This window comes from Hyposmocoma kahamanoa, unplaced genomic scaffold, assembly GCF_003589595.1.
Source record: "Hyposmocoma kahamanoa isolate Upper Pololo Valley unplaced genomic scaffold, ASM358959v1 239, whole genome shotgun sequence".
Classification (NCBI taxonomy): Eukaryota; Metazoa; Arthropoda; class Insecta; order Lepidoptera; family Cosmopterigidae; genus Hyposmocoma; species Hyposmocoma kahamanoa.
In genome coordinates this window covers 359376-386760 of record NW_020653756.1, presented here as the reverse complement: position 1 = coordinate 386760, position 27385 = coordinate 359376, and the positions used below count along the sequence as shown (strand labels likewise).

The 27385-nt window shown below is 41.4% G+C and overlaps 1 protein-coding gene across 5 annotated transcripts in view; it reads right to left on the bottom strand.

Moving 5' to 3' along the window:
- LOC113228725 (Down syndrome cell adhesion molecule-like protein Dscam2) overlaps positions 1-27385 on the bottom strand; it is a 217622-nt gene that overhangs the window by 123874 nt on the left and 66363 nt on the right. For all 5 annotated transcript variants that reach the window (XR_003310336.1, XM_026462087.1, XM_026462085.1 and 2 more), the window contains exon 4: positions 3119-3261. Coding sequence is in view for 4 of the 5 variants with exons in the window: in XM_026462087.1 (XP_026317872.1) it covers positions 3119-3261 (143 nt within the window). In the remaining variant the exon portion in view is untranslated. The remainder of the gene's footprint in view (positions 1-3118; positions 3262-27385) is intronic.

Below are 27385 nucleotides of genomic sequence, written 5' to 3'. Positions count from 1 at the left end.
GTGACCGTACGTAGCGCCAGTTGAGGCGCTCAGCCGCCTCGAGAGCCAGACGGAATACCACCCTGTTGGTGCGGGTCAGCCGGTCGTTGATATAGAATCGGCGCGGACGGCCGGGCAGTCCTGTACCCTCTGTGGTAGCGCCTCGGCAAACGCGAGCCGCTTGCAACATCTGATCCCGCAAATCCGCCACTAATTACATCGATTTTATTGCTAGTTTTATTGAAATCGGTTACCAGAAAGTGAGCGAAGCCTAATTCATTCCCTTGTTTGCCACCCTTAGAGGTGGTATATTTTCTTCAAATTTAAATGGAACCAATACTGAGGTAGATACCCTATTACCCTTTTTCAAACAAAAAAGATTCATCAAAATCAGTTCGCAAATGCCGGAGTAATCGCGCAACATGCGTACAATAAAAAAACAGTTGAATTGAGAACCTCGTCCTTTTTTGAAGTCGGTTAAAAATAGTTTAATTCTAATTGATATTCCGTCTTAACAATTTAGTTTTACGAAGGCAAAGTGTCAGCTTACAATAAATAATTGAATAATTAATTTATATTATCCCAACGTGTAAGTGCTCACTGACTAGTGAGTTTTTATATGAAACCTAATTTGTGAGAGACTGGTGCCTAAAATAGGCATAAAAATGCCTTTATTACAGGTCGCCAGGTTGTTCCACTTCAAAACAAAAATCATTCAACACGTTTGTGGTAGCTCTTATGGTTACCTATGGTGGTCAAGCCTGTAAAGGCCCTGCCCATTTGACCCCCGCACTCCACAGGTAGGTTTTTGCACTAGAGTTAATTACAGTGGAACTCGAGCGAATAATCTCCCCGCTTTTGGGTTCAGGGCTGGTCGTCCGTTAGAACGACAGTTGGTTCAGCTTTTTAGCTGACAATCATTGAATTTGAACTTATAAATCTAAATATAAAATATTAGCAACGTCACGAGCAAAAGAAGCCAACCACTAAGGTAAATAAGTTTCTAGAAAGTTGCTATGACGGTAGTTCATTTTTACTGGATCGGTTTCAACCCTGCTAAGGTGCGCCTTTTTGCAGCCGCCCACGGCGCGGCTAGATTTACTGTAATTGCCGCTTAACGAGGGGTTAGAGATTAACGCGCATTAACGGACGGTCACCTTCGCTTCTGTTTACATTGGATTACAATTTAGCACGGTTTTGATGAAATTTGGATTTAGCTTTGTTTGCCTCTGGCTTTAATTATGTTGCACTCTTTTTACTCGACTGCGGGAGGGTTATGTTTTTCAAGTGTATGTATGTCCATTTCTTTTTCAAGCTGTACAGCCTAAACGGCTTGATGGATTTTGATGGACATATGAGGTGTCGTTAGATTCGTCTTAATTGTGGCAGTGTCATAGGCTATACAATTTAAGCAAAATAGTCAGGGGGAAATTTTTTTTTATCTTTCCAGCTAAATATTGTTGCTAAATTATTTAAAAAAAACCAGCTAAATTATTTAAAAAACAAAAACCCGAGTGGTTTTTGTTTTTTTAAATAATTTTTAGACTTGTTACTTATTAACTACGCTTTAACCATTACTTGAAAGGGGGTGTAATTGGGTTATACTCGTATTCAATCGTTTTCATATATTGTCTGTATAACATCTCTGGTTCTGGTACCTACGTTTATATTCGGAAAAGTGTTATCATACATAATATATTACTATTGAAATACGGTAAGTGTCTCAATATATTTTTTCCTGTTTTTTTTCCTCTCACAGAGTTGTTGGTGAAAAAAATATAAATATGTTGAATATTACAGGATTAAACATAATTTTTTCATAACATAACATATGCACAAAGGAGTTTATCGTATAAATATACGTAACTGCTGAATGCAAAAAACACGCTTCCGTTACCAAGACGTCTCTGAGAAGCGTATTCTCAGAACTATCGCTGTGAAAAAGGATCAAAAAGGAAAACTCTGGCCATTACAAGCAGTATTTTGAGACGGTTTCTTTTTCAGACAAAATTTCATATACAGAAAACTAAATTGCTCGCCGGTGCGCTACATACTGTTTTAGGTTGCAAGTAATTAAAAATGTAAAAAAAAAATACTTTTTTGTTATAACATATGTATAATATAATTTTTGTTATAACTTGATTATTTTTTACTTGAACTACCGTCCTTGAATGATTTAAAAAAATTGTAATGTGTTTCTCTGTGTCCTCAAAGTACATAAATGAGTCACTTGTGATTGTTGGTGAGAATAAATATCTTAAACCGAATAAAAATTTCTTAACAAAGTTTAATCAGTCACAAAATATTTTGATGAGTTTGTTTGTTATGTGGTCACGGCTTTTGTCCTGCAACGACAGTGCGTAAAACACATCGAACCAGAATACATTTTATCACACAATAAACGCTGTCAGTCTTACATTATGAAACTTACCTAACATAGACTCTACGTGCCGTGTTCGCAGACGAAGCCTCTAGATACATTGACACGTCAACCTTGTACAGAAAGGGATCCTTTCATTAGTAGTAAGCACTTCAGGCTTTAAGTTATTTATTTTCTACTAGCTTGGTGCTACAAAGGTCTTGGCAACTCGTCCGCGGTTTGATAGATAGCCTATCGATGAGTAGCGTCGTTGGATGGACGAGTACAGTGAAAGGCCGTGCGAATAAACCCGCGCTTGTAAGTCGGGCGTTAAATGCATTCCGCCTGAGGTGTTATTCAGATTCAAGTTGTCTTGTATCAACAGACTGTAATTATCACCTTCTCGGATAATATTAGCTCAAGTGACCTTGACAGTGACAGACTTGATTTTCAGCTTAAGCCGTAGCTGAAATGTTTAATAAGCGGAAATTTTGACAACTTCCGTGAAATGTACTCTGAAATAATAAAGCCAGTTGATTTACGCGTAATTAATCTTAATATAGATCCTACTACTTGAGACGAATTTATTGATACTGGACTAAGAGTGAAATTTTGTAGTTGGACCAACAAAGTGCGGTAAGAATAATGTAGGTTATAAAAATATTTTTTCGTATTAGTTCGTATGTTCAAACGATGCGCTGACTAAAAGAAAATATAGATAAAAATATGGCATGCGTGTACCTAACATGTTATGTTTAAGAATTCAGGGGTTTAGCTCACCTGCCTGCGCGCGCATTTCCCGAGAGACAATGGCGCCGTGCGTGTTGTGCGCGCGGCAACGGTACACGGCAGCGTGCACGTCCTGCCGGAACTGCGCCGGAGCAAATGGCTTGAATACTAGCGTTCCGTTTTCGAGCACTTGTCTGCAATAAGAAAAAATCCGTCAATCCTATAAATTTGTAATTGGTGAGTGTAGGGCGGTGGCAATCATTAGGCTATTAATTGAGAAGCGCCCGATCTCCCGCTGAGAATCGAAGTCCTGTTGCGGCACGTATTTATTGTATTGAATTTTTCTGTTACATGCATTTCTGAATATCCATAATCTCGTTAAGGCTGTAGGAAGATATCGTGATGACATATGTACGTAGAAGAACGTTCATAACCCTTGGAAAACGCCTGAAGTCTCCAACCCGGGCGGACTAAAGACTAAATGTTCTTTTAAGAAGGCACTGATATTCAACTGTGAGACATGTGATGGTTTGGGCGTAAGCCCAAATCGCACCCAGAGAAGCTGTAACAATGTTTACAAAATCTTTTTTATAACATTTCCCTAAATTACTAAAGTCAAATGAAACAGTGTTCCAGTTTTACGAAACGATCACAGCGAACATAAACAGAAAGTTGTTCGTAATAATACCGACGCTCGGTCGACGTTATTAATTTCATTTTAGTCCGATTAATGGGCAGAGGGTGGCACAGAATTAAACGGGGTGAGAATTTGTTATTCGTATTATAAATATACTGAGTCGCGGCTAATGCGCCCCTCAACTCATGACGCCATTTGTTTAGGCTGCTGCGAAAGGATGTGACCTGCCGAGCTGCCGCTTATAACATGGAATTTTATGCAATTTGTTCGTGTAAATTTCACATATTATGTAAACAACTCTCGTTAGCATTAAAACCTTTAAACTCGTGTAATCGTGTTACGAGGGGTACAAGGCTTAAACGACACAAGAGTTTAAATGAAAATTGTTTAGTTGCGCTAAGTTGATTACTCGTGACTCATAATATAACGTATCACACCCTCAATAATTAAGCGTCGAAGTAAAAAAAAAAACATTTTCTTAATGCTGAAAATAATTGATAGGAAGTTTCAGAATTTTCCAAATTAAAAATGTTTCATATCTGCTCGCGCGCGATGGTTTCGCGAGCTGTCTTGAAACATTAACTCTCGAATGACTGACATAAAACAGTCGGTGAACTTCCACTTTAATATCCTGCAGGAAAAAAGGGAATGGTGGAAATCTCGAAGTAATTGACGGCTGGGACCCAGATCTCCGACTAGCCGGCGGGTGCGGGGAGGTGCCTAACAGGATATAGAACATGTTTAAAGGTGAACACACTCGTGGGTGTTAATACATGTTCAAAGACTTGCCGAAGTTTGCTTTTCATTACAGAGAATAAATATAGGCACTCCATTTTTATTTTAAAAATAATGAAAATACGTTGCTTTCTAAACAAAAAAAGTTAAACTGTGACAAATATTTTCATTATGATATACGGTCTACTGGTATGTCATATTTCTAACCCGAAAATGCTTTTTCATGTCTTATCGCTCAAATATTTGTACGACATCGAACATCGATATGTCCCTCTGCGAGCCAACCTCTGGACTAGTGAATAATAAACGATGCCGCATCTCTGCGCTACAAAGCCATCGCCGAGCCCTTTATAATTCGCTCCGGTAATTTTTGTGCTAAGCGAGACGCTGTATAAAATATCGGTCCGGGTAAATGGTAAAGCTAGTTTCCTTTCTGACGACTATTCCGGGTCAATTTGCACCGTCCATCCTCAACCCCTCCGCGCTCCACCTCTCCGGCCGCATAACATTGCATGTGTACAAACGCATTTTTCGACTTAATTAACATCAATCGCATTTCTTTCTCTGTCTTTAAACATTACATAAAATTGTGTTATTATTTTACTAACATCCATCCCTTCGACATGACCAAACTATGTAAACAATCCCTTTTCTAGCCTAGTCATTACGCGAAGGCTGACGCGGGGAGGGTCGTAGACTTGAGGCACTTATGTCAACCATATTGAAAACGTCTTTAAAAAAAGGGTGAACCAAAGTACTAGGAATAAAAGGGCGTCTATGAAAAGACTAGTGCATGGGAAGGAAGCGAAAGGGGTATGTTAAGAGCATTGAGAATGGAGGCCAATAGTCTCTTCCTACACAATAGAAAACAGGCATTATTGTATTAATTTAAGAAACATTTCAATTGTAATACTGCTAAATTATCAATTTGAAAACCATAAAACCGACTCCTTATTACTAAACATTGTAATTTTAATATGCGAGAATACAAAATGAATAGCGTCGCAACTGAATGTATTTTCAATACGTTATTGAGTATCTTTTAGGTTTAGGTATTATACCAAGTCGATAATCGATATCCTCAGAGTGAATTCCTTTGCTCTGGTAAGAGCACCAGTATTATGAGTAATATAAGGAATTTCTCAGTCTGTCATTCCAGAATACTTACGAAACTACTGCTATTCCTGACATTTGGTGTGTAAAAACTCACATTTCACTAACACTGAGTCAAAATGATATATTATTTTCGTTTATTAATTCGTTTTCTCACCAAAACCGACAACTTAAGTCTTAGTGTTAAAAATGTGCGCCTGGTGGTAATCGACACACCTGTCTATAGCTTGTGTGTAGTGCCCCTCAGAGCTATAAATCGCACAGATTTGAGGGGCACTGCTGCTGCGCCCGTCACTCTGAGACATAGCAAAAACGACATCAAACTCTTTGCTCATCCATTGTACGAATCACTTTCAAAACCATACTCAAATAAACGTATAGTTTAGTTTATAAGCTACAAACTCCGGTGGTAGACCTTGGTCGTGGCTGGTGACCACCCTCTGGGCGAAGCCTAGCCGCCAAACAGCTATAGCTGTGTTCCGGCTTGACGCCCAGAGTAGCCGCTCTAGAGTGAAGGGTCTGTACAGTTGCACTGCACTGATTTGGTTGATCTCGGGGCTCCCTTGTTGTTGCGCTGGGAACCTGGACGCGGAGGGTAGCGGGATCCGAAGCACGGTGCTCCGCTGGCCGACCGCAGGTAGTAGGGGGCCCAATTAGCTGATTAGCCTCCAGTGAAAGGCTGCCCCGCCAACTCGCGAAAAATCCCGGGGTGCTCCATCGTGCCGGTTGGCGACCGGATGAAAGGACCCGATGGCCACTCCCGGGGGGGTTCGGGCGTCCCCGCGCGCTCCAGTCTAGTTTCCCATCGGCGTACCATATAGGGTATGTGCCGCATGACTTTCAGTAGTAGTGTCTCGTACAACTGCCTTCGCTCTCCCCATTCACTCTAACCCTAATATGAAAAGGTCAAGAAAATTGAGGAAGGCTAAACAGCGGATGCACGTCCTTTCACTTAAAGTGCACCTCTCGAACATCCGAGGTCTGCACTCCTATCTCTCATCTGTCCACCACCATCTTGAGACTGAAAGGCCTCACATGCTCTTCCTCACGGAGACCCAAATTAGATGTCCTTCGGACACGGCGTATCTGCATTACCCAGGTTACATTCTGGAGCACAAATTTAAGCAGCGCGCTGGTACCTGCGTTTACGCTCGTGATGACATCTGCTCTAAACGTCTCCGTGATCTTGAAGACCCCGATCTCTCTGTAATGTGGGTTCTGGTAGACACTGGACTGGAACAAATTGTCTACGCCAGTGTGTATCGGTCGCATTCTGGAGACCCGGAGACGACTGTACAACCATCTCTGCAGCTCGGCGGAAACAGTCCAACAACGGTATCCTAAAGCACAACTTGTCTTTTTGGGGGACTTTAATGCCCATCACCAGGAATGGTTGTTCCCATACCAAAAAACCGACCACGCTGGAAGAGAGGCGCGGGCATGTGCTCTATCACTAGACCTCACCCAGCTGGTGAGTTGCGCTACCAGGGTACCGGACGTTGACGACCATACTGCCAATTGCCTGGATCTTCTGCTGACAACCGATCCAGACCGCTACCAAGTATCGGTCTCATCCCCACTAGGGACATCAGATCACTGTCTGGTGAAATCTGTATCTGTCTACTCCCCGCCCGATCTCAGTACGGGAAGTACTAGGAGGATGTGGCGATACAAGTCAGCTGATTGGGATGCGATGCGGCATTTCTTTGCATCTTATCCCTGGCGGCAGCTGTGCTTCTCTTCTGACGATCCGACGTGCTGCGCGTCTGCCGTATCTGAGGTGATTATTCGGGCTATGGAATACTTTATTCCGTATTTCGAAGTCTCCTCCAGCGGCAAAGCTCGCCCTTGGTTTAACGCTGAGTGTGCTTCTGCGGAAACGCTAAAGCAATCTGCGTACCAGGCTTGGGCTGCTGCTCTAGATCGCAAAGCACCGGAAACCCTACGTCTGAAGAAAGCCTTTAATAAAGCCGCTAGATCCTGCAAAAAAGCGATACGGAAAGCTCGCTTCGGCCATATTAGTCGTATTGGGGTCAGGTTAGCTTCATACCCATCAGGGAGTAAAGCATTCTGGTCACTCGCTAAATCGGTCGAAGCGAATTTCTGCAGGTCATCCCTTCCGCCTTTAATGAGAGATGACGGATCGCTGGCTCATACCGCTGAAGAGAAAGCAAATCTTTTTGTTTCTCTTTTTGCTTCCAACTCCCGTCTTGACGCTACTTTGCAAACACCACCTACACTACCTCGATGTGACTCGGAAATGCCCGAAATCACTATCCGTCAAAAAGAGGTGTTGAAAGCTTTACGCAAATTAGACGTCAACAAAGCCAGTGGCCCTGACGGAGTCCCAGCGATTGTCCTGCGGAACTGTGCACCCGAGTTGTCTCCGGTGTTGACTCGCCTGTATCGCCTCTCTATGAGTTCTGGACAAGTCCCGAAATCCTGGAAGCTTGCAAATGTACAGCCTGTACCTAAGAAAGGTAGTCATGCCGACCCATCTAATTATCGACCTATCGCAATCACCTCCATACTCTGTAAGACTATGGAGCGCGTATTGAACAGCTGTCTCCTTGGATACCTCGAAGATAACGATCTCCTCAGTGATCGACAATATGGTTTTCGCCGTGGACGATCTACTGGGGATCTTCTTGCGTACGCTACACATTTATGGAGCGAGGTTGTCGAGAAACGCGGTGAATCGCTTGTCGTGTCTCTCGACATATCAAAGGCCTTTGATAGGGTTTGGCATGATAGCCTGTTAAACAAGCTTCCAGCTTACGGAATTCCTGTTGGCTTTTGCACATGGATAGGCGATTTTCTGAAGGATAGGTCAATCCGTGTAGTTGTAGATGGTTACTCGTCTGCTCCTCATGGTATAAATGCCGGTGTACCTCAGGGATCTGTCCTCTCCGCCACTCTATTCTTGCTGCATATCAACGACCTGCTGCTGATGCCCGGTATCTTTGGGTACACAGACGACAGCACAGTGGCGGTGAGTTATGTGCCAGACGCCCGAGACAACAGTGAAGAGATCCGGTGTAAGCGAGAGGCGATGGTCACCCGGTTGAACCTGAGTCTGAAAGCTGCTTCCGACTGGGGAGATGCTAACAGGGTCAGGTTTAATGCGGCTAAAACACAGGCGTGTCTTTTCTCATTAAAACTTATCATCCAACCTCAACTTTGGGCGATACATCGAGTGCTTGGCAAAAACTGCTGCCAGAAAACTGGGCATACTTTTCAGGGTCAGGCGGTACTTCACACCTGAACAGCTTTTAAATCTATATAAAGCACAAGTTCGATCCTGTATGGAGTACTGCTGCCACCTTTGGGACGGCTCTGCCCAATACCAGTTAGCTGCCTTGGACTCGGTGGAGCGTAAAGCAAAGAGACTTATTAACAATAATCCTCTTGTGGAGTCGAAGCTTCAAAATCTCGATCATCGCAGAAAAGTAGCCTGCTTGTCGGTTTTCTATCGGATACATTTCGGGGAGTGTGCGCAGGAACTTTTCAATTTGGTTCCGCCCTCACCGTTCCTCCTTCGGTCGACTAGAAGGTCCGGAGCACTCCATTCTTATGTCGTTGATATTCCACCTATTCGCACTAAGCGCTTTGCTTCCTCCTTTCTGATGCGTACGGCAAAGGAATGGAATGCTCTACCGGTATCTGTATTTCCCGAAAAGTACAATTTGGGGCTATTCAAGGCTAGAGTGAATAGGCATTTTTTAGGCAAACGCGTCCCATCGTCGGTCACATCGTCGCTTAACATCAGGTGAGATTGTGGCCAAGCACACGCTTGTCTATTATATATATAAAAAAAAAGTAATAAACATATTGTAAAATTAAAATTATCAAATGCTAATAATTGAAAAATAACCGAGGTGTAGAAGTGAAATCTAAAAATATAACTAACGTAATCAAATTGAAATTAAAATCATCCAAGAAAATGAATTGGTGCGGAACATAAAATCATTCGTAAATACCTATAGGTTTACTTTATGTTCGTATTGAGTTAAATACTTTTAAGAGACTACTCTTGGCTTTGGGTACACAAACGGCGTTACGAAAGGAAAATTGTTTCTCTTGTGTAGGATGGGCGGCAAATGAATTTATAGCGGGTCGCACAAATTGCCCGGGCTTGTCTACTATTTAGTATTTACTTTGTTGCTGTTCGTGTTTGGGTAATGTTTAGAATCAAATATGAAAGTTTAACTGACGTTTCAAAATTATTGGCATTACGAACCGGGAAGAAATATTACACGTGTACAGTAAGGTACGACTCTGGGGCCTGCTTGAAGGTAAAGTAGCAGTAGAATAACTTGGGTAAAGGTGCTGGTGAAACTACGGGCACATGGACTTGTCAACTTATGTCTCCGAATGACGGGTGCAGCGGCAGTGCCCCTCTGGTCTTTGCGATTTAAAGCTCTGAGTGGCACTGCTATGGTTATCGACAGACGTGTCGCTTAGCACCAGGCCCACGTCTTGTTCCTCCCGAACCTGTTATCATAATAAAAAAAAAAGTTTTGAAGTGGTACAATGTTCTTCGGTGATCAGGTTTCATCACATTATATTTTCTTATATTGTATTCAATATCTTTACTTGCAGTGCCCTATTCAGGGCCATGTACTACTCTCTAGTCGTAACGTAACACTTGTAACACCTGACTATGTACATGTGACAATAAATGTATGTGAGAAATATTGCTATTAAACATTCATAAATATACCTACGTTACTAAGAAACGAAAGTCATACATGTGTACATGCTGTCGCCGTTCTCCCAAAGGGCTGCCACCGCTCCTGTACAAAGATTACTTGAAATTTTTAGACACTGTAAGGTAAATATTCTGACTTTATTTTCTTAATATAATATCACCGACACGCTGTAATATATTCATTGTACCAAGAATTCATAAAATATGGCAAAATAATCCGAGCTTCAAGCGACAAAACCCGTTTCGTTTACCTTTTATTTAGAATCAGAAACATATGTGTGTGATATTACGTTTTTTGTACGGGTAAGGGTATGATAAAGTAAATCTTAAATTGTAATATTCTATTTATGAATAATGTTCAATTCCAGAACAAACTCTTTGTAAATGAGATATTTTGTATGTATTGTATTTTCCGAACATATAAATTAAATGTTTACTTGACAATGACTGTGAATAAAGGATAATAATGTTTGAAAAAAAAATAGAAAATTGCGTGCGTACACGCACCCAGCGCTTCTATACTTTCTGGAAATTACATTATTACAGAAATGTCACGGAAGTCGACTGTACGTGCTTCCTCTGGGAAATAACACATAACTATACTGCTGGGTACAGTCAGTGGAAATTGTAAGCCGATAACAAATATCTCTATGTCGACACTTTGCTCTTTGGTTTTGGCTTCGCGTATTTATTTGATTATTCAAAAACACATACATACACACACAACCTCGTAGGGAGTATCCTAATTGTTCCACCAAGAAACTGCGAGGTGACATAGTTAAGTGAGTCCAGAAACGCCTGGAACGAGGCTTACCCCAACGGAAATTCTCCGTCCCATCCCAAAATTCAAAGGGATTGGGATAATACGCTGTGCAAAAAGACTTTAAAGGACTTAATGAATCACTGCTCAGTCTATTGGGACCAATAGACTGAGCACGTTTGGAAATGGCGTTCAGGTGGGAATATGTCCATGGGCTACACGCTTTTCTCTACCAGCACTGGCACCTTCCTGAGCGCCGAGGCCATTCATATAGCTGCAGATCTCCGCCTTGGTGTCCCAGTTTGCTTCCCGCATCGGTGTCTCTGTGCTCTGGGTCACCAGGGCCTTTCCTGCCGGCTGAACATATCTCCCGGCATGTAGCCCTCAACGACATCATTCGCCGGGCGTTAGCCACGATAAACGTGCCAGCTATACTCGAGCCAAGAGCATATCGCGAACTGATGGCAAACGCCCGGACGCAATGACCCTCATTCCTTGGAGTATGGGCTGGGCACTGGTATGGGATGCCATATGTGCCGACACACTTGCCTCATCCCATTTCCAGCACACCGGCAAGAGGGCTGATTCCACCGCTGAGCTGGCAGAAAGAATAAAGAGTAACAATCTTTGGAGTCAAAACCCGTGCCTCGTAGGGTCCCAGTGCCCCTATCTGTACAAAATGTTATCCAAAAAAATAATAAACTGTCCGGGAAATCCAAGGGCTACCTAGTCCGACGCATTACAACAGGGGAACGCTGCTAGTATCTTGGGCACCTTCCTGCGGGGACCCAGCTGTGTCTAAGCTTTTATTGTAACCTGTATATTTAACTTATGGTGTAATAAATTTATAAACGTAGGTATATACGTTTATTGAAGTCAATAAACGTCGGTTAGATACCAAATATAAATGAGACAATCCTGTCTCAGTGTGTTCCGGCATTTTAGGTATTTTCTAGTCTGATTTTCAATGAAGTAATATACCACTTTATGAGCGGTTGGAGCGTAGTAGGAGAAGAGTTGCACCTCAATCGAGAGATCGATGTTTCGGACCCTGTGATGTTTTGAATCTATGACTCTAATTTGTAAGCTATATACATTGGTGAACGTTTAGTTACAACATCAGTACAATTAATAGTCCATAATCATTTTAAAGTAGCACATTAGGTTAGGTTAGAGGAACGGTTACCATGCTGGACTGCCACGCAGAGATCCCGGGCCAGGAGAAATAAATGTGTAGCCTAGATTTATTTCTCCCGTGAGTTTGGGTGTGATTTGTGGTTGTCTAAGTGTGTGTCCATGGCACCCACGACACAGGGTTTCCCTAGTGCGAGGCTTAAAAAAAGCATTAAAAAGTTGTCATTCAGCACTCACCTCAGTCGTTCTTAATTATTATTCTTCTCCAATCATCTATCATATCATATGATCGTATATCATGTATTATTTAAGTAGTGTAGCTAACCCTACTCTATCTGTCTCTAATGGTCAAGGCAAACCTGATCGTCGAAGAAGGTTCACAACCCTAGGACAACAGAATAACTAAATTTCTCAGACTTTTAACGTAAAAGTTTGATAGTAATATTGTCAACCGCAGTTAGATACTTATGCTTAGTTGAATGTGAAATTATTTATCTTACAGCGTTTATGCATAGACGGGAAAGCCGTACTAATAACGAATTAACAATCAAACTCGTAATCTCACCAACTCAAAAACGTTTACAGCATCTAATCTAAGTGGCTTAACCATCGAACTAGACTCGCATGAAAATATTTGTGAAATAATTCGGAAAGTTTCCCTCGCGCCGAGCTCGCGGACCAGCGTTACCACTTTAATGAGAATGTGAATGACTAAAATTTATGTGGCAACTTAAGCTGCGGCTTATAAGGGTGGACGGTTGGTTTTGCTTCGGTCGCCGACAGTTAAATGCAGCAAGCTAGTTTGAGCGTTTTTTTAGAAACACGTCTATTTCTTTTGATGACTCGACGTTTCATGAGGGATATAAATCCCATTTCTCGCAGCGCGGCAGAAAATTCATTGGAGTAATTATTAACATAATTTGTTTCTAATTCACAATTTTGTTGATGGGAATCCAATTACACGTTCGCCGTAATTTGAGTTGTTTTTGTGCCAAACACTGAAACACTCATTAAGGTATAATTTTATTCCTGGATATTATGACGCTGAATAGATTTCATAGAATCTAAAACGCGACGTTGTTGCTGCAGAGTCTTATTCGTAGTTTGAAGTCACGTCTCCATATCCTCCTAGCCTTCTGGGCGGAAAGTATCAAAAATATTTAAAAAACTAACGTTATTATATTAACTCGCTCGCGCACACACTTTCATGATAACTGTCGCTTGCTTTAAAACTCGTGAAGTTTACGACTTAGGCTTCACATCATGTTAATCAAAGGAATAAACTATTTTGTATTACTAGTAAAAAAATTACGCTGTGACGTGGACAGCTAACGAGATCCAAAACAACTTGGCGCTTGTTTTGGCCGAGTCGGGTCAGGTCGGGATTGTGGAAATTTGAATTTTGATTACGGCAAATATCGCGCACGCCTGACCTCTATTTATGCATGTTAAATACCACCTTGGTCTCTGCGCGTGACGTCACCAACGCGTCGTACAGGTCCCTTTGCTGTCTTCGGCGGGACGGAATATCATTTCTTGTTTTTTTTTATTATTCCCCGAATACTGTACCTTCACTACCTTTCACGCGTTCTTATAATATGTGAGAAAGAGATAATTATGCCTTTTATATAATAATTCAGACAATAGCGCAAAAAGCAAAAAGAAAATGTAACTTCTACCTACGTTGGTATATCTAAGAGGCCTGTTCCATAATCTAGTTTAGATCTTCTTTAAGATTTTGATATAACCAGATAATTCCTGTCTAAGACGAAATAACTTAAACCTAATATTGAATTAACTACGCCAGTAGAACAAGGCGATGAAATAATGTTTATTACTGAAAATTAAATAACTACAATTTACACACTCATAGCCCCGTATTATTAGGGAAACCCTGTATCGCGAGTGCCATGGACACACACATAGGTAGACAACTACAAATTACAACGAAACTCACGTGATAAATAAATGTAGGCTATACAATTATTTCTCCCGGCCCGAGAATTGAAACCGGGACATTTGCATGGCAGTCCAGCATGGTAACCCTTTGGCCACAGAGGCAGTTAAAATAATAGATAGAAGATAGATAGAATACGTTTATTGACTTTCCACAAGCACACACAATAATATGAAACAACAAATAACGAAAAAAAAGAAGACAAAGAAACAAAACATACAGAAATAACAAAAAGGTATGAAATCAAATAAATATGCACAATAAACAACATATATCTAATAATAATAAATTATTTACAACGTTTAGTCCAAAACGCTACGAGTGTCGTAGCTTGCTACGGTGCGTAGTATATTCATTGTGTTGCAACTGTAGAGGTAGATTACTCTATATAATATGTTGCTTTAAACATAAATAAAGTAATTTCACACATTGAAAGTAATAAATATCTTGACTATATGCGGGTTGTTAAGGCACTGAAGCGTGTCTGTAGGAAGGAGGCTGCAAATAAAAACAATAATTATCCGCTCCGCAGCATCCTTCGCTGCTCTACGCCAACTGACGAGCCGTGCAAGTTTTTAACTTCGGACGGCGCCGTGAACAAAAATATATCTTATTTCTGTAATAAAGAGTAAGTAATATGAAAAGGACCGCGTTGAGACCAGTATAAAATATCTCTACGGTAACATAAGAAATGTGCCTATTAGATTATCATTGTCATCAACATCAATACATATATATATAATACGGTTCACAAACGGCACGGGTTTCATCTAACGAGAGGGTTTAGGTCATAGGTCGCTACGCTAATGCAGGCTAGGGCCTTCACACGTTTGCACATTATTGTAAACCTTTTCGACGTACAGGTTTCAGTACGATGTTTTCGTTACTGGTGAGGTACTGCTGCTAAACATTTACAAACGTATGTAACTTAGAAATTAACATTCTAGGTGGACATACAATACACCAGGGATTCGATCCATCGGTATCTCAATTGTATGTCTCAATATTTTATGTTATCGAATGGATCAAATCGATATTCTTCTGATAAATTAAGGAGGTCTACTGACTGTTCACGGAGAGAACTCAAATCATCAATAGCAAGGGGCCAAGATGTTAATCGCAAAATTGCGTGATTTGTACCACAGTCGGTCCCTTAGTAAATTATTGCGGGCCGATGCTCAAAGGAGCGGTCTCATTAGGGCCCGGCTCGACAGCGGCGCGTCGCTCGTCTACACTGCCTCGGCTTTGCAGACGCCGTGGCGCATAGCGAGTATGGCAGTAAGACATTTCTTCGAAACACAACGTAGATGTTGCTTTTGAGTCTAAATACGACGACAAGAGATCACGATGGCTTCACAATTATTTCTATGGGCGCTTATAGGACGTCTTGGTTAATGGTCTAGGTGTTAATTAATCCGATGCTCAAAGTATAAGGAATTCCTTAGTTGCAGACCAGGTAATTGGTATGAGAAAAATACTAACAATTTCGTCTTAAGGTGGTGGTGGGGTCACTTTGTCAGACATTGAATGCACCTCGATACATCGCAGTTTAGTGCGTAGTCATACAAACAAGAGACTGGTAGTGCAGCTGGCGTTTAGCCACAGATCACTCATCGTGTAGTCGGTAGTCGAGATGCAGCTCTAGGGGCTTTGACTACAATATTTTATCACTTTTAAAAAAGTCAGTGTAGACTTTTAAACTACCTACAACGGTTGTTCACTCAGTACATTGTTCACTCGTAACCAAACTCGTCACTTAACTGTCACGTCGTAAGCGTAATCAGTTAAGACACGTTGCATTTCGACGGGGCAGCCCCTCTGCGAAAGGTGTGAGACCGGCCCTCGTACAGTTTATATGAAATCAGTTGTTGTGCGAGTTAGATATTGCACCATAAGGGAGGCTGCCGAAGCCACACACGTATGAAATGAAAGCGCAGCGAATGCATTGATCGCGAGGCGTTGGATCAGCACACGTGTTGCGTTTCATCGGCCTATCTAGTTTTTACTTCTGTTACTCACATCGAACGTTTGTCACCTATGTAAACCATTAATTTTACGTTGGATTAAGTATAATGTTTTTGGGTTTTTTTTCAAGCCTCCATTTGCAGTTATTTTAATTCGCGCCACGCGCCATTTATTAGGACGACCCGTCCCATTAAAATGCCGAATTTTTTAATGGGACATCGTCCCAATGAATATGTGTTTAACCCTTGACGCTAAAAGAAGGGAGTTATACGTTTTAAGTTTGAAGCCTTTGTCTACGTATCATGTTACTGTCAGTTTTTGGAATCGTAGCTCCCGAATGGGTGAACTGTTTCAAAGAGGTTTCTTTTTATTTGAATGTTCTATGAATATTATCATCTGCTCAGCAGTTTAAAGACCACCAACTCTTTTCCAAGTTAATGTAGGAATCTCAACTGTACGGTGTGTCGGGGAAGTTATGATTTTTTTTTAAGTTTCAGATGCTATTCTGTTTGTTACTTCATTTTCATAATTTAAAATTGTTGCTCAAGGTTGTACAATAGGCACAGAGAATGACTGACCGACCGTAGTACATTTTTTTCTGGTATGGGAAGACCATCAACTCTTTGTCCAATTAGTGTAAGGATATATGTGGTAACTTAATTTTTTTTTTGAGCCCGCAGTTTTGTATCGGGACTTTTTTAATTATAATTTTTGTTGTAAACGAAGATCAGAAACTTCATGAATACCAAAAGGACACCGTAACTTTAAACGTGCTAATATTATGGACATAAATATGAATAATATCAAATTGTGCTTAGTATTTGTAAATACTTTAAATGATTTAATATTATTGTTTGTGCGTTATAGTGAATTGATGATAGATTCTTTACCTTTTCATTTTGTTTGTCAAAAGCAAAAGAATATTAAATACGTATACATATAATATTCATTTACACATCTATGAAACATGTATGTTTTACTGTATCTAATTCGACTATGCATAATATACGTATATATTATTTAATGTCGTTATTCGCTCCTTATTAGCATATCGGCACATTTCTTTAAAATAAATATGCCACTCCGCATCAAAATTAGTGCTGTCCTATTGCAATCACAAATGTTGGTATCGATATTTTTGGTACATTACAACTACAGGCACATGAGGCTTATCAACTTTATGTCTCAGGTTGATGGGTGCAGAGACAGTGCCCCACAGATCTTTTAATTTCAAGCTCTGAATGGCACTACAACTGTTATAGGTAGGTGTGTCACTTACCACCATTTATTCGTCCCGTTACTTAACAAAGTATAATTAACGAAACAATTATTTCATAAATTTCCAAAAGAAGTTCGGTTCGCGCTATCTGGATTCAAGTTTATGGCAATCTTGCAGCATCAGCTCCTGAAGGCATAATCATAATTTGCTCCCAACGTTTTGATATTTCCTGTTTTATATTATAATCAAATAACAAAAGCAGATTGAAACAGATTGCCGTACCAGCTTTGAAATTATCTAAGACAAGTTTATTACTTATTGCTTTGGTTTTGGATGAACTATACCAGTATTGCATCACATTTAATCTAGCACAAGTGATAATAATATGTAATTGGACATAATTTCTTATTCTCGAATGTATGCTTCGCCCACTAAGATAGTTTTATAGTACATGCAATAAAGTATTCATATACTTACAATGTGATATGTAAATGAGAGCATGTTAAGTTTGAAACAAGATTTAAATTCAACTGATTGCAGTAGGAACGGTTCAAAGTCCAAAGTGTCAAACTTGAGGTGTTCTTAGCAGTACGCCTTGTTGCTGATATATGATAACACTGAAAGATTACGGTAATTACTGTGTACACAATAAATAGCATTGATATATTTTTTGGGTTGACCCTTGCAGCGTATCTAGCTGTAATACAGGATCACCAAATTCAAACAAACAGAACATATTTTGCAGGATATTCTCAATCACTTAAAACTCAGGAATGCGAAACTCGATCATGTCACTTAAAGCAAAACGTTATCGATAGTTTAATATCGATACTGTGAAGCGCTAGCGTGTTTACAACTAAAGATCACTTAACCGTGTAATAATAAGACGTCCCTGTTTGTGAGAGAATACTCTCACAGTCTATGCTCAAAGTCTATGCTTGTGTTGCCTAAATTCGTTTATTTGTATAGCGACGTGATAAAAAAATGCATTAGTGATTAGCATTTTATTAGTGCATTGTATTGTCTTTGGAAAAAATATAGAATTAGAGACCTTGGCATCTCCATCGCTCTACGTTACAGCTTGTCAACCGGCTTGTGTGAAATAAATCAGAAATAAGAAAAATTGTTGTTTTTGACAATTCGTTTTAATTATTTCATAATGAGACAAATAAGGACGCCAGAAATTTGCTCGAAATATCGTGGTTAGTCTTTTGTAGCTACACTTTGATGCGAAAATTTTTATTTGAATAATAATGAATGGGAATATTTTTATGTTATTCTTCGTTGCAGCTTTCACAGAATTAACATATTTTAAACACTGCCAATTAATAAACGTCGATAAGTTAAATTTTAATCCTAGCCATGTTTTAAATACGATCATCGATGCCGAAACTTAATACTGGCGTCGCCACTTTAGAGACAAAAATAACCAGCCAGTCTTAAATATCGGAATTGCTATGATTCTGGGGCTGTGTGTGTTCGTACACGGATACCTGTGGGCGTTGCCAGGCCTAATCGCAGAAATAGCGATCAAAGAATGTGATTATGCTTCAGATTAACCTTTGAAGAGTTGGTACAGGATAGAAAACATCAATTGACATAATGTGAGCAAAAGCAAAATCATGTTACACAATTGTAACATTTTCGTTAAAAAAAAAACCGACCTCGAAAGTTTGCTTATCTCCTTTTTTCGATTTCTATGGGATCCCCTCATCAGATTCTGACTTTTTGGTGGTAACGGGACTGTTACAGACTCCTTTGTACATTTTATACTTTTTATTCTGGTTGTCATGGTGACGGTTGAATTGTTGGTTGCACGTATTGTGTCAAGCTTAGACTATGGAAACTAAAGGACATGTTATGTTGACATATATAAATCAGACGTTATATGTATATGATGCATTTCGATATTGAAAACATAAACATGTTATTGTCTTTATTTAACTCTTGCGTGCCTTCTTAAGCCAAAAGAGATAGCATTACAATTTCTGTGTCAAACACGGGAATCGACAATACGTAACGTCATCTTAAATGCCAACCTTGTCCATTTCGCAGTTCATGAGGTACATGATACGGTTGTCAAAGGGAAATACATCAAATGTCAAAACAAATGTGTTTCCAAGTGTTTTATTGAATTATTCGCATGTATTGTAATAAAATGGACAAAAATATTGACAGTGAGAACAATTAAATATTAATAAAATTTGTCGCTGCAGCGATGTGGCATTTGAAAAAGCGAAGATCGACCGAATATAACATTGTACAGGCACGTGTTATTTTTCTGTCTATAAATCACACAAAAGCCCAAATATCTCATGTAATTAGACGTATTTAAGTAGTTTATTCATAAATCTTGTCAAATTTTGCTTTGGTTTCTTCCGATTGCCTGTTTGTTTGTATTTTTGATGATTGTTGTTAACGATTATTTTGAGACAGTAATGTTCTTGGAAGCGTACATATTGTCGATATTCTGTTATTAAAATAATTTACTACGAGGTTTTTATTATTTTATTATTATTACTTTTACTATTTCAAGTTTACCTACAAATCAAAAAAGAAAAAGAAAATTTGGAATTGGAAATCATACCGCCGTATAATAGTGCCGAATATAAACATTGTATGAAAGACCATCTTCTTCATTTGTATTATTAAGCGAATATAAATTTTGAACAGTCAAATTTTAACATAACTTTTGAATGTAACACACATACATACACACATACATGATAATGCAATTCCATCACTAAGTTTATTGGTAAATAATTTTATATTTAATTTAGATTAAATAAGACTCATTTACTAGGCACTTTCAGTTCCAGAAAACAAAATTATCCACTCGTTTCCGATTTTTTCCCACTGACAACTCTAACTACTAAAAATTCTTATTTTATAAAGCCAGCAATACAAAGACCATGTTGGTCTAACGTTGCCGGGTGAAGGCCAATACCAACAAATAGACAGCCTATTTGCCTTGCCTTGCCTTGCCATCGTTCGGTGTCACTCGCCTAGCTAACCGAGTGAAGGCGAGCGCTAACGTGTATAGAGCTCGTTTGACGTGGCTTGTCACAACTCGCAATCGCTCGTGACTACTTGTCTCACTTCGGAGAAGTGTCGATTTTTCTGCACAAATCAAAGGCGCTCGACCAATAGCAAACAATTGACTACAAACACTGTCATCATATACAAATTGAGTATAATCAGACATTTGCATGCTATTTAATATATGCGAAACATGTTTATACTAACACTGTCTCTTCTTACATCTCCTGTTATATCATATTTAAGCAACTAAAATTATGATAATAATATTATTATTGGTAATATTACTACTTTCATTTATTTTCAAAATGAAATGGAAGTATTAAAGATTCACTTAAATCAGTCACTGATATTAATTCTATACCAATGCATAAATACAAAAAAGCTTACACTGTATGGAATCTGATTAAAAATTTCTGTATGAAAATATGAATTTTGAAGTTGGAAGATTATAGGATTTATATTTCAAAGTTTTCTCTTTTTTATGTACTCTCAAATTACAAAATATAATTTTTTTCTGTGCAAATTCACTTTTCGTAATATTTGAGTATTTGTAAACGCAAAACAATAAATTCAGAATTTCATGTAATATTCCCGGATATTCCTATATAACCTAAAACATTCCCAAATGGAATATTGATCTACTTTAATTAAATATTTGCATGTCGATAATGACTTTGCGATAGATTATGGTACAACACTAAAGAAATCCGCCATTTGTTCGTTCAATTTTTGTTTAGGTATGGACGTTCATTCCGCAGTTAGGGCAGCTCCTTCCTTTTATTTTTTTCTATCCTCCGAGGTGCCAAGTGAAAAATCGACTTTTATTTGCGGAAAATATTTAGTAATTTGTAATAGCCGAAACAAACCCAGAACAGCATCAGGGACCACCTCGAGAGTAGGTATACCCTTTCAAACAAAAGAACAATTTCCAAAATCGATATGCAATTGATGGAGAAATTTGTGAATACACGGACAATGGACATGCCTGTAAAATTTGACGATTTCCTTCGATTTTTATGGGATCCCCTCATCTGATGCTGATTTGGTGGCAATGGGACCACCACGAGAGTGCACCCTTTCAATCAAAAAAAGAATTTTCAAAATTGGTCCACAATTGACGGAGTTATCTGAAAACATACATTAAACGTACATGCAGCCGAATGTGTAACGTCCTCCTTTTTTTGAAGACGATTAAAAATAATAAATTTCCTGTACGATCGCTGAGTTTCTGATGGAGTTTTTTATGAGATGTTGTGATGCTTAATAGATACAATCGATGGCAATATAAAATATTACATGAATGCACCACAATCACCAGAATCTCACGACATTCAATGAAGAAAAACTAATTTCATCTGGCAATAATCATTTGTCACGTGTCAATTCAAAATAAAAATTAAGCCAAAAAAATAAAAATTGTGTAAATTGGCTGCCCGCAGCAAGCCGCAGTAGATAATCAAATTTCACTTGATATCAAATTTCTCTTAACAATACACGACACCCTTTTGTCTATATCCTATGTAAATTTATTAAAATTAATATTGATATTGTTTCTGTAATAGTTGACTCAGTTAATGTTTGTGTTGTGATGGATTCTCTTCTTGGTGAAGTCTGCCATCGAAAATCATCGGTTAAATTCTGGTTAACGGTTAACGTGTCTTCGTAACATTGATGGAATCACCGATTGTATCGATGGAGATCTAGTAACGCTTAAAAAGTGACGATACTTTCTCTTGAAAAAACCGCTAGCAAAAAACGTTGTTTGTAATGTTTATCGCAAACGTAGCGAAATTATACGCATCCGTGTCCGTAATTTGAAATCGGATCTGAAATCTTATAGGTTAACAGGAGTGAACAGACTCGATCGAACGACTGGAGTACAAGTTTGGAGATTAACTCCAGCTGGCGGTATGTATTACAAATAAAAAACAAATTTATTGAGAAAGACAAGATGTTTGAAATATCATTTATCTTTCTCTCTAACACTTCTGACCAATTAAATATATCTAAACTGTGTAGTACATTTTTTTCCCCACCGCATTGATATTGCCCACTACAAACTGAAATTTGACTATCTATGTGCCATCAGATGTGTCGTTTAACATCGGACGCACGACTTGTTTGTCCCGGCACATGGTATCATAAAAAAACATTCTCGTACATCCATACAAAACATATGTATAGAAACTAATCAGATTTGTGTGTGAACATATTTTTTTTTTTTATACATGACAGGCAAATGACTCCACTCCACCTGATGTTAAGTGGAAAGTGGTATCCAAACGCGAAGGAACCTAGTGCAGCGATGAAATCCTCACTGCACTAGCCATCTCCACCCTGCCTGCCTACAATATGCCTCTTCACGCCTCGTTTGAAGGACCTCATATCATAAGAGGGAGGGAAGACATGTGCCGGAAGGGAGTTCCATTTGTCAACCGTGCGGCAGAGAAAGGAGCCACCGAACCTTTTAGTACGCGATGGAATTCGGCAGGTAGTGAAACGGTGACTACGAAGGCCAGCACGCGTGCTTCTGAGCAGGAACGGGGAAGGGGGGATGAGGTTGAACAGCTCCTCAGAGCACTCACCATGGTACATGCGGTAAAAGGCGCTAAGCGATGCAACATCTCTACGCAGTTGCAGAGGTTCAAGGCGTGATGAGACCTCTTCGTCGCCCATAATTCGAGTAGCACGACGCTGTAATTTATCCAAGGCATCGAGTAGGTACTTGGCGGAGCCGTCCCACAAGTGCAAACAATACTCAACGCAAGACCGGACCTGTGTTTTGTACAGCAGGCATAACTGGTCCGGCGTGAAAAAACGTCGCACCTTGTTCAGGACTCCGAGTTTGCGTGAGGCTGTTTTGATCACAGATTCGATGTAGCTCCTTGGATTCAAATCACAGCAGATTTCCATACCGAGCAAGGTGAAACTGCTCTGAGGTGAGAGTGCTGTGCTCATCAGAGAAGGCATGGGAAGGAACGGCGACAATTTTGTTGTTAACGCGCAAACCCGTGTTTTCTTGGCGTTGAACTCAACAAGATTTCTAGATTCCCATGCAGAGATGAGGTCCAATATCCTATTGAGCTCACCGACAAGATTAGATCGCTCTCTGTCAGTATCGGCGCGCCCAGCTGCGGGGAATCCGTGATATCCCCCATGAACAGTGCTATCATCTGCATAACAATGAATATTCCCAAGTGGAAGCATATCATTGATATGCAGAAGGAAAAGCGTGGGAGATAGGACGGATCCCTGCGGTACGCCGGCGTTCACATTCACGAACCTCGAAATGCTGCCGTCAGAAACGACGCGAATTCTCCGCTCACGAAGGAAATCGGCAATCCAGCTGCATAACTGGGCTGGCAAACCGTACGCCGGGAGCTTGGAGAGAAGAGCTTTGTGCCAGACCCGATCGAATGCTTTGGCTATATCGAGGCTAACAGCCAACGACTCGCCACGTTTGTCTATAGCCTCACCCCAAATATGCGATAAGTACGCTAGAAGGTCACCCGTTGATCGTTTCGCACGAAACCCATACTGCCGATCATTAATTATGGAGTGATCTTCTAGGTATTGGGTCAGTTGTTTGTTAAGGATCCGCTCTAAAACCTTGCATATTATGGAAGTAATGGCTATGGGACGGTAATTATGCGGGTCTGATCGGTCGCCTTTTTTGGGAACTGGTTGCACATTAGCCTCTCTCCAAGAGTCCGGCACACGACCTGAAGAGATATACAGACGATACAGTCGCGTTAGCACGGGGGTCAACTCAGCTGCGCAGTTCCTAAGTACAATCGCTGGGATACCATCAGGACCACTAGCTTTCCGGACGTCGAGAGACTGCAGCTGCGTACGCACATCGCATTGTCTGATACGAATATCAGACATCGTGTAGCCACAGTGAGGTAGAGTTGGTGGCTGTGCGTTACAGTCGTCGAGACAGGAGTTAGCCGCAAACAGATTTGCCAAGAGGTCGGCTTTATCTTGCGGCTTGTGGGCTAGATTGCCATCAGAATATCTCAGCGGGGGCAGCGAGGGCTGGCAGAAGTTCGACGCAACAGCTCTGGCCAGACGCCAGTAGCTACGACTACCAGTGGGATGCGTCAGGAGTTCTTGGCCAACTCGTGCGACGCGCTGAGCATCCGCTCTGATGTACGCTCTTTTGCAAGACCTGGTGGCATTATTGTAGGCTGTTTTAAGTGAGTTCGTATTGGGATCGTCTGAAGCTAGACCCCTGATCCAAGCGCGGTATGCAGTCTGTTTGTTCTCAACAGCCACAGCATACTCGCGGTTGAACCAGCGGTTGCGCCTTCCTTTACTGACGAGATCCGAATGCGGGATGTAGTATTCCATCCCGATCAAGATCTCATCAGCAACGGCAGTCGCGCTAGCTGTTGGATCCACCTCACTAAAACAGCGCTGCCGCCAGGGAACGGATGCAAAATAGTCCCGCATACCGTCCCAATCTGCCGACGCATAATGCCAAATGCGGCGTTTAGCCACAGTAGGTGGTGGTGGCAGTAACGTTGCCACTTTAGTGGATATCAAGCAGTGATCCGAAGTGCCCAGAGGGGATTGGACCTCCACCCGATATCCAGCCGGGCGAGACGTCAGCAGAAGGTCCAACAAAGAGGGCGCGTCACCAACCCTATCTGGAATCCGGGTGGGCTGGTTTACCAGTTGGGTTAAATCGTGTGTGAGAGCGAATGTGTGGGCAGTTCTTCCAGCATGGTCAGTTTTAGAGGAACTTAACCACGACTCGTGGTGAGCATTGAAGTCCCCTAAAAACACCAATTCCGCTGTAGGAAACTGCGCCTGCGCGTCATCTGCCGTCCGAGTAAGGTGGTCTATGAGACGAGTTGTCTCCATGTCGCCGTGGTGGGATCTGTAGAGGCACATGTAGACACGGCAATGACTACCCAGGTCAACATGTACCCCAAGGATGGAGAAGGAGGGGTCCTCCAAATGACGCAGACGGCGACAGCAAACATCTGCCCGGACAAACAAGCAGACCCCAGCTTTCGCTTTGAAGGACTCTTCAAGCATATAGCCAGGGTAAATCAAGTAGCTGCTGTCAGCCGGGCAGAGTATTTGCGTCTCCGTAAGGAACAGCACTTCTGGTCGAGCCGTCTCAAGATGTTGGTGGACGGCGTGGATGTTACTGTGGAGTCCTCGAATGTTCGTGAACTCCACCTTAAAGAGCGCTTTAGTGGTGGGGGTGTGCACCGCTGTACGACCGAAATTTGTACTTTGCGCTAACATGTTGGAGGGAAAAAGAGGCGTGAAGCGAGAAAACAGTGCCGCGACACAAGCGGTCAAATGGCGGGGCCTGCTTCCCCAGAGACTTGCCTACAGACAAGTTGCGCTGATCCGCCGGACGGAAGGGCCCCCGAACCCCCCGGGAATGGCCGCCGGGACCCCACCTCCCGGTCACCAACCGGCACGACGAACCACACCGAGATTATGCGCGGCATGGTGAGGCAGCCTCACGAGCTGGTTAAGCACGCTTGGGCCCCTGTACTGTACCGCGGGCGGCCAGCGGAACAACCGTTTCTACGGGTCTCCCTGGCCGGCGGGTCAATGCAGTTGTCCTGGCACTGGTTCGGCGGAAGCCTCCACAGACCACAAATGTCGCGGCAGCGTTGCCTCGGGCTCTGGTTGTACGCTGACTGATCCCGGAACGCATCCGACTAGCGAACACTTGGCGGGTTTTCCATCATGCGCACGGTGGTCACTAACCAGGCGGGTTTTCAAGCCCTACCACCAGTGGAGCAGTTGGTTGCTCAATATCCCTTAGTCGCCTCTTACGACACCCACGGGAAGAGAGGGGCGGTGAATTGTATTCTAATCCGTCACCGCACGGCTATCAATGCCACCGTATTGTAAGTACATACCGTTATGTGCATGAGTACCGTCACGGCAGTCTCCCAGAGGGATAGGCAGACCACGGTCTCTGTGCTTTCCACGTACTCCTTTCGCTTCCTTCACGCGCACGCAAACATCGAGTTATTTCGTACATGTCCGTTTATTCTTTCTACTTTAACTGACATTTTTTAAAGACATCTTCAACGTAGTTCAGATATGTTCGTGGAGGTCGACCTTTCCCGTGACGTTCGCTCTATAAATAAAACTAAATGGTACTTGTATAATTAAAAATTATCCCCGAAAAAAGAAATTCCCTTATGCCTCTCTTTAAAGTTGCAAAACCACAGAGGCAGATGAACCGGTGCGACGAGGATGGCATCACAAAAGTGGAGAAGAAGAAGAGGAAGCCCACTAGCGGTAATCAGTGTGGCACAGCACCGACAGGACTGCACTTCCCGCTGCGTCCGGCCATGCCGAGGACGCTGCTGTACCTGTCGCGACTGCATTACTCCACGAAGTCTGAGGAGATAGTGGAGTACATGAGACATAAAGCCAAATACACCCTGAGTGTCGAGCGGTTGGTGTTCCGCCACAACGTGAATGTCAATTCGTTTGTGGTGTACCGACCGAACATCTGTCGACCTTCATGAAGGAAGAATTTTGGCCGAAGAGTGTCATATATCGGCGATTCCGCGGCCGGTTACCTGACACCAGATTGCGCCACACGTCGCCGACAAGTGCAATTAGTTAGAAATATTGTTATTATTTAACAATATTTCTTGTTTAACTGCCTCCGTGGCCGAACGGTTACCATGTCGGACTGCCACGCAGAGGTCCCAGGTTCGATTCCCGGACCGGGAGAAATGTTTGTATGGCCTACATTTATTTCTCTCGTGAGTTTGGGTGTAATTTGTGGTTGTCTATGTGTGTGTCCATGGCACCCGCGACACAGGGTTTCCCTAGTGCGGGGCTATGTTGAGTGTGTGCGTTATTATTGTGTGCGTTATTATGTTGTATGTATGTTAGTCTTTAAGGTATATATTATATAGGTCATGTGGCCTGAAATAAATAAATAACTGTACTTAGATCAATTGTGAAAGAAACTCCTTTATAAACTACGTACTAAGACTTCTCGAAATTATCCAAATTTCAATATACCTAAAGGCATATTGAAATTGTT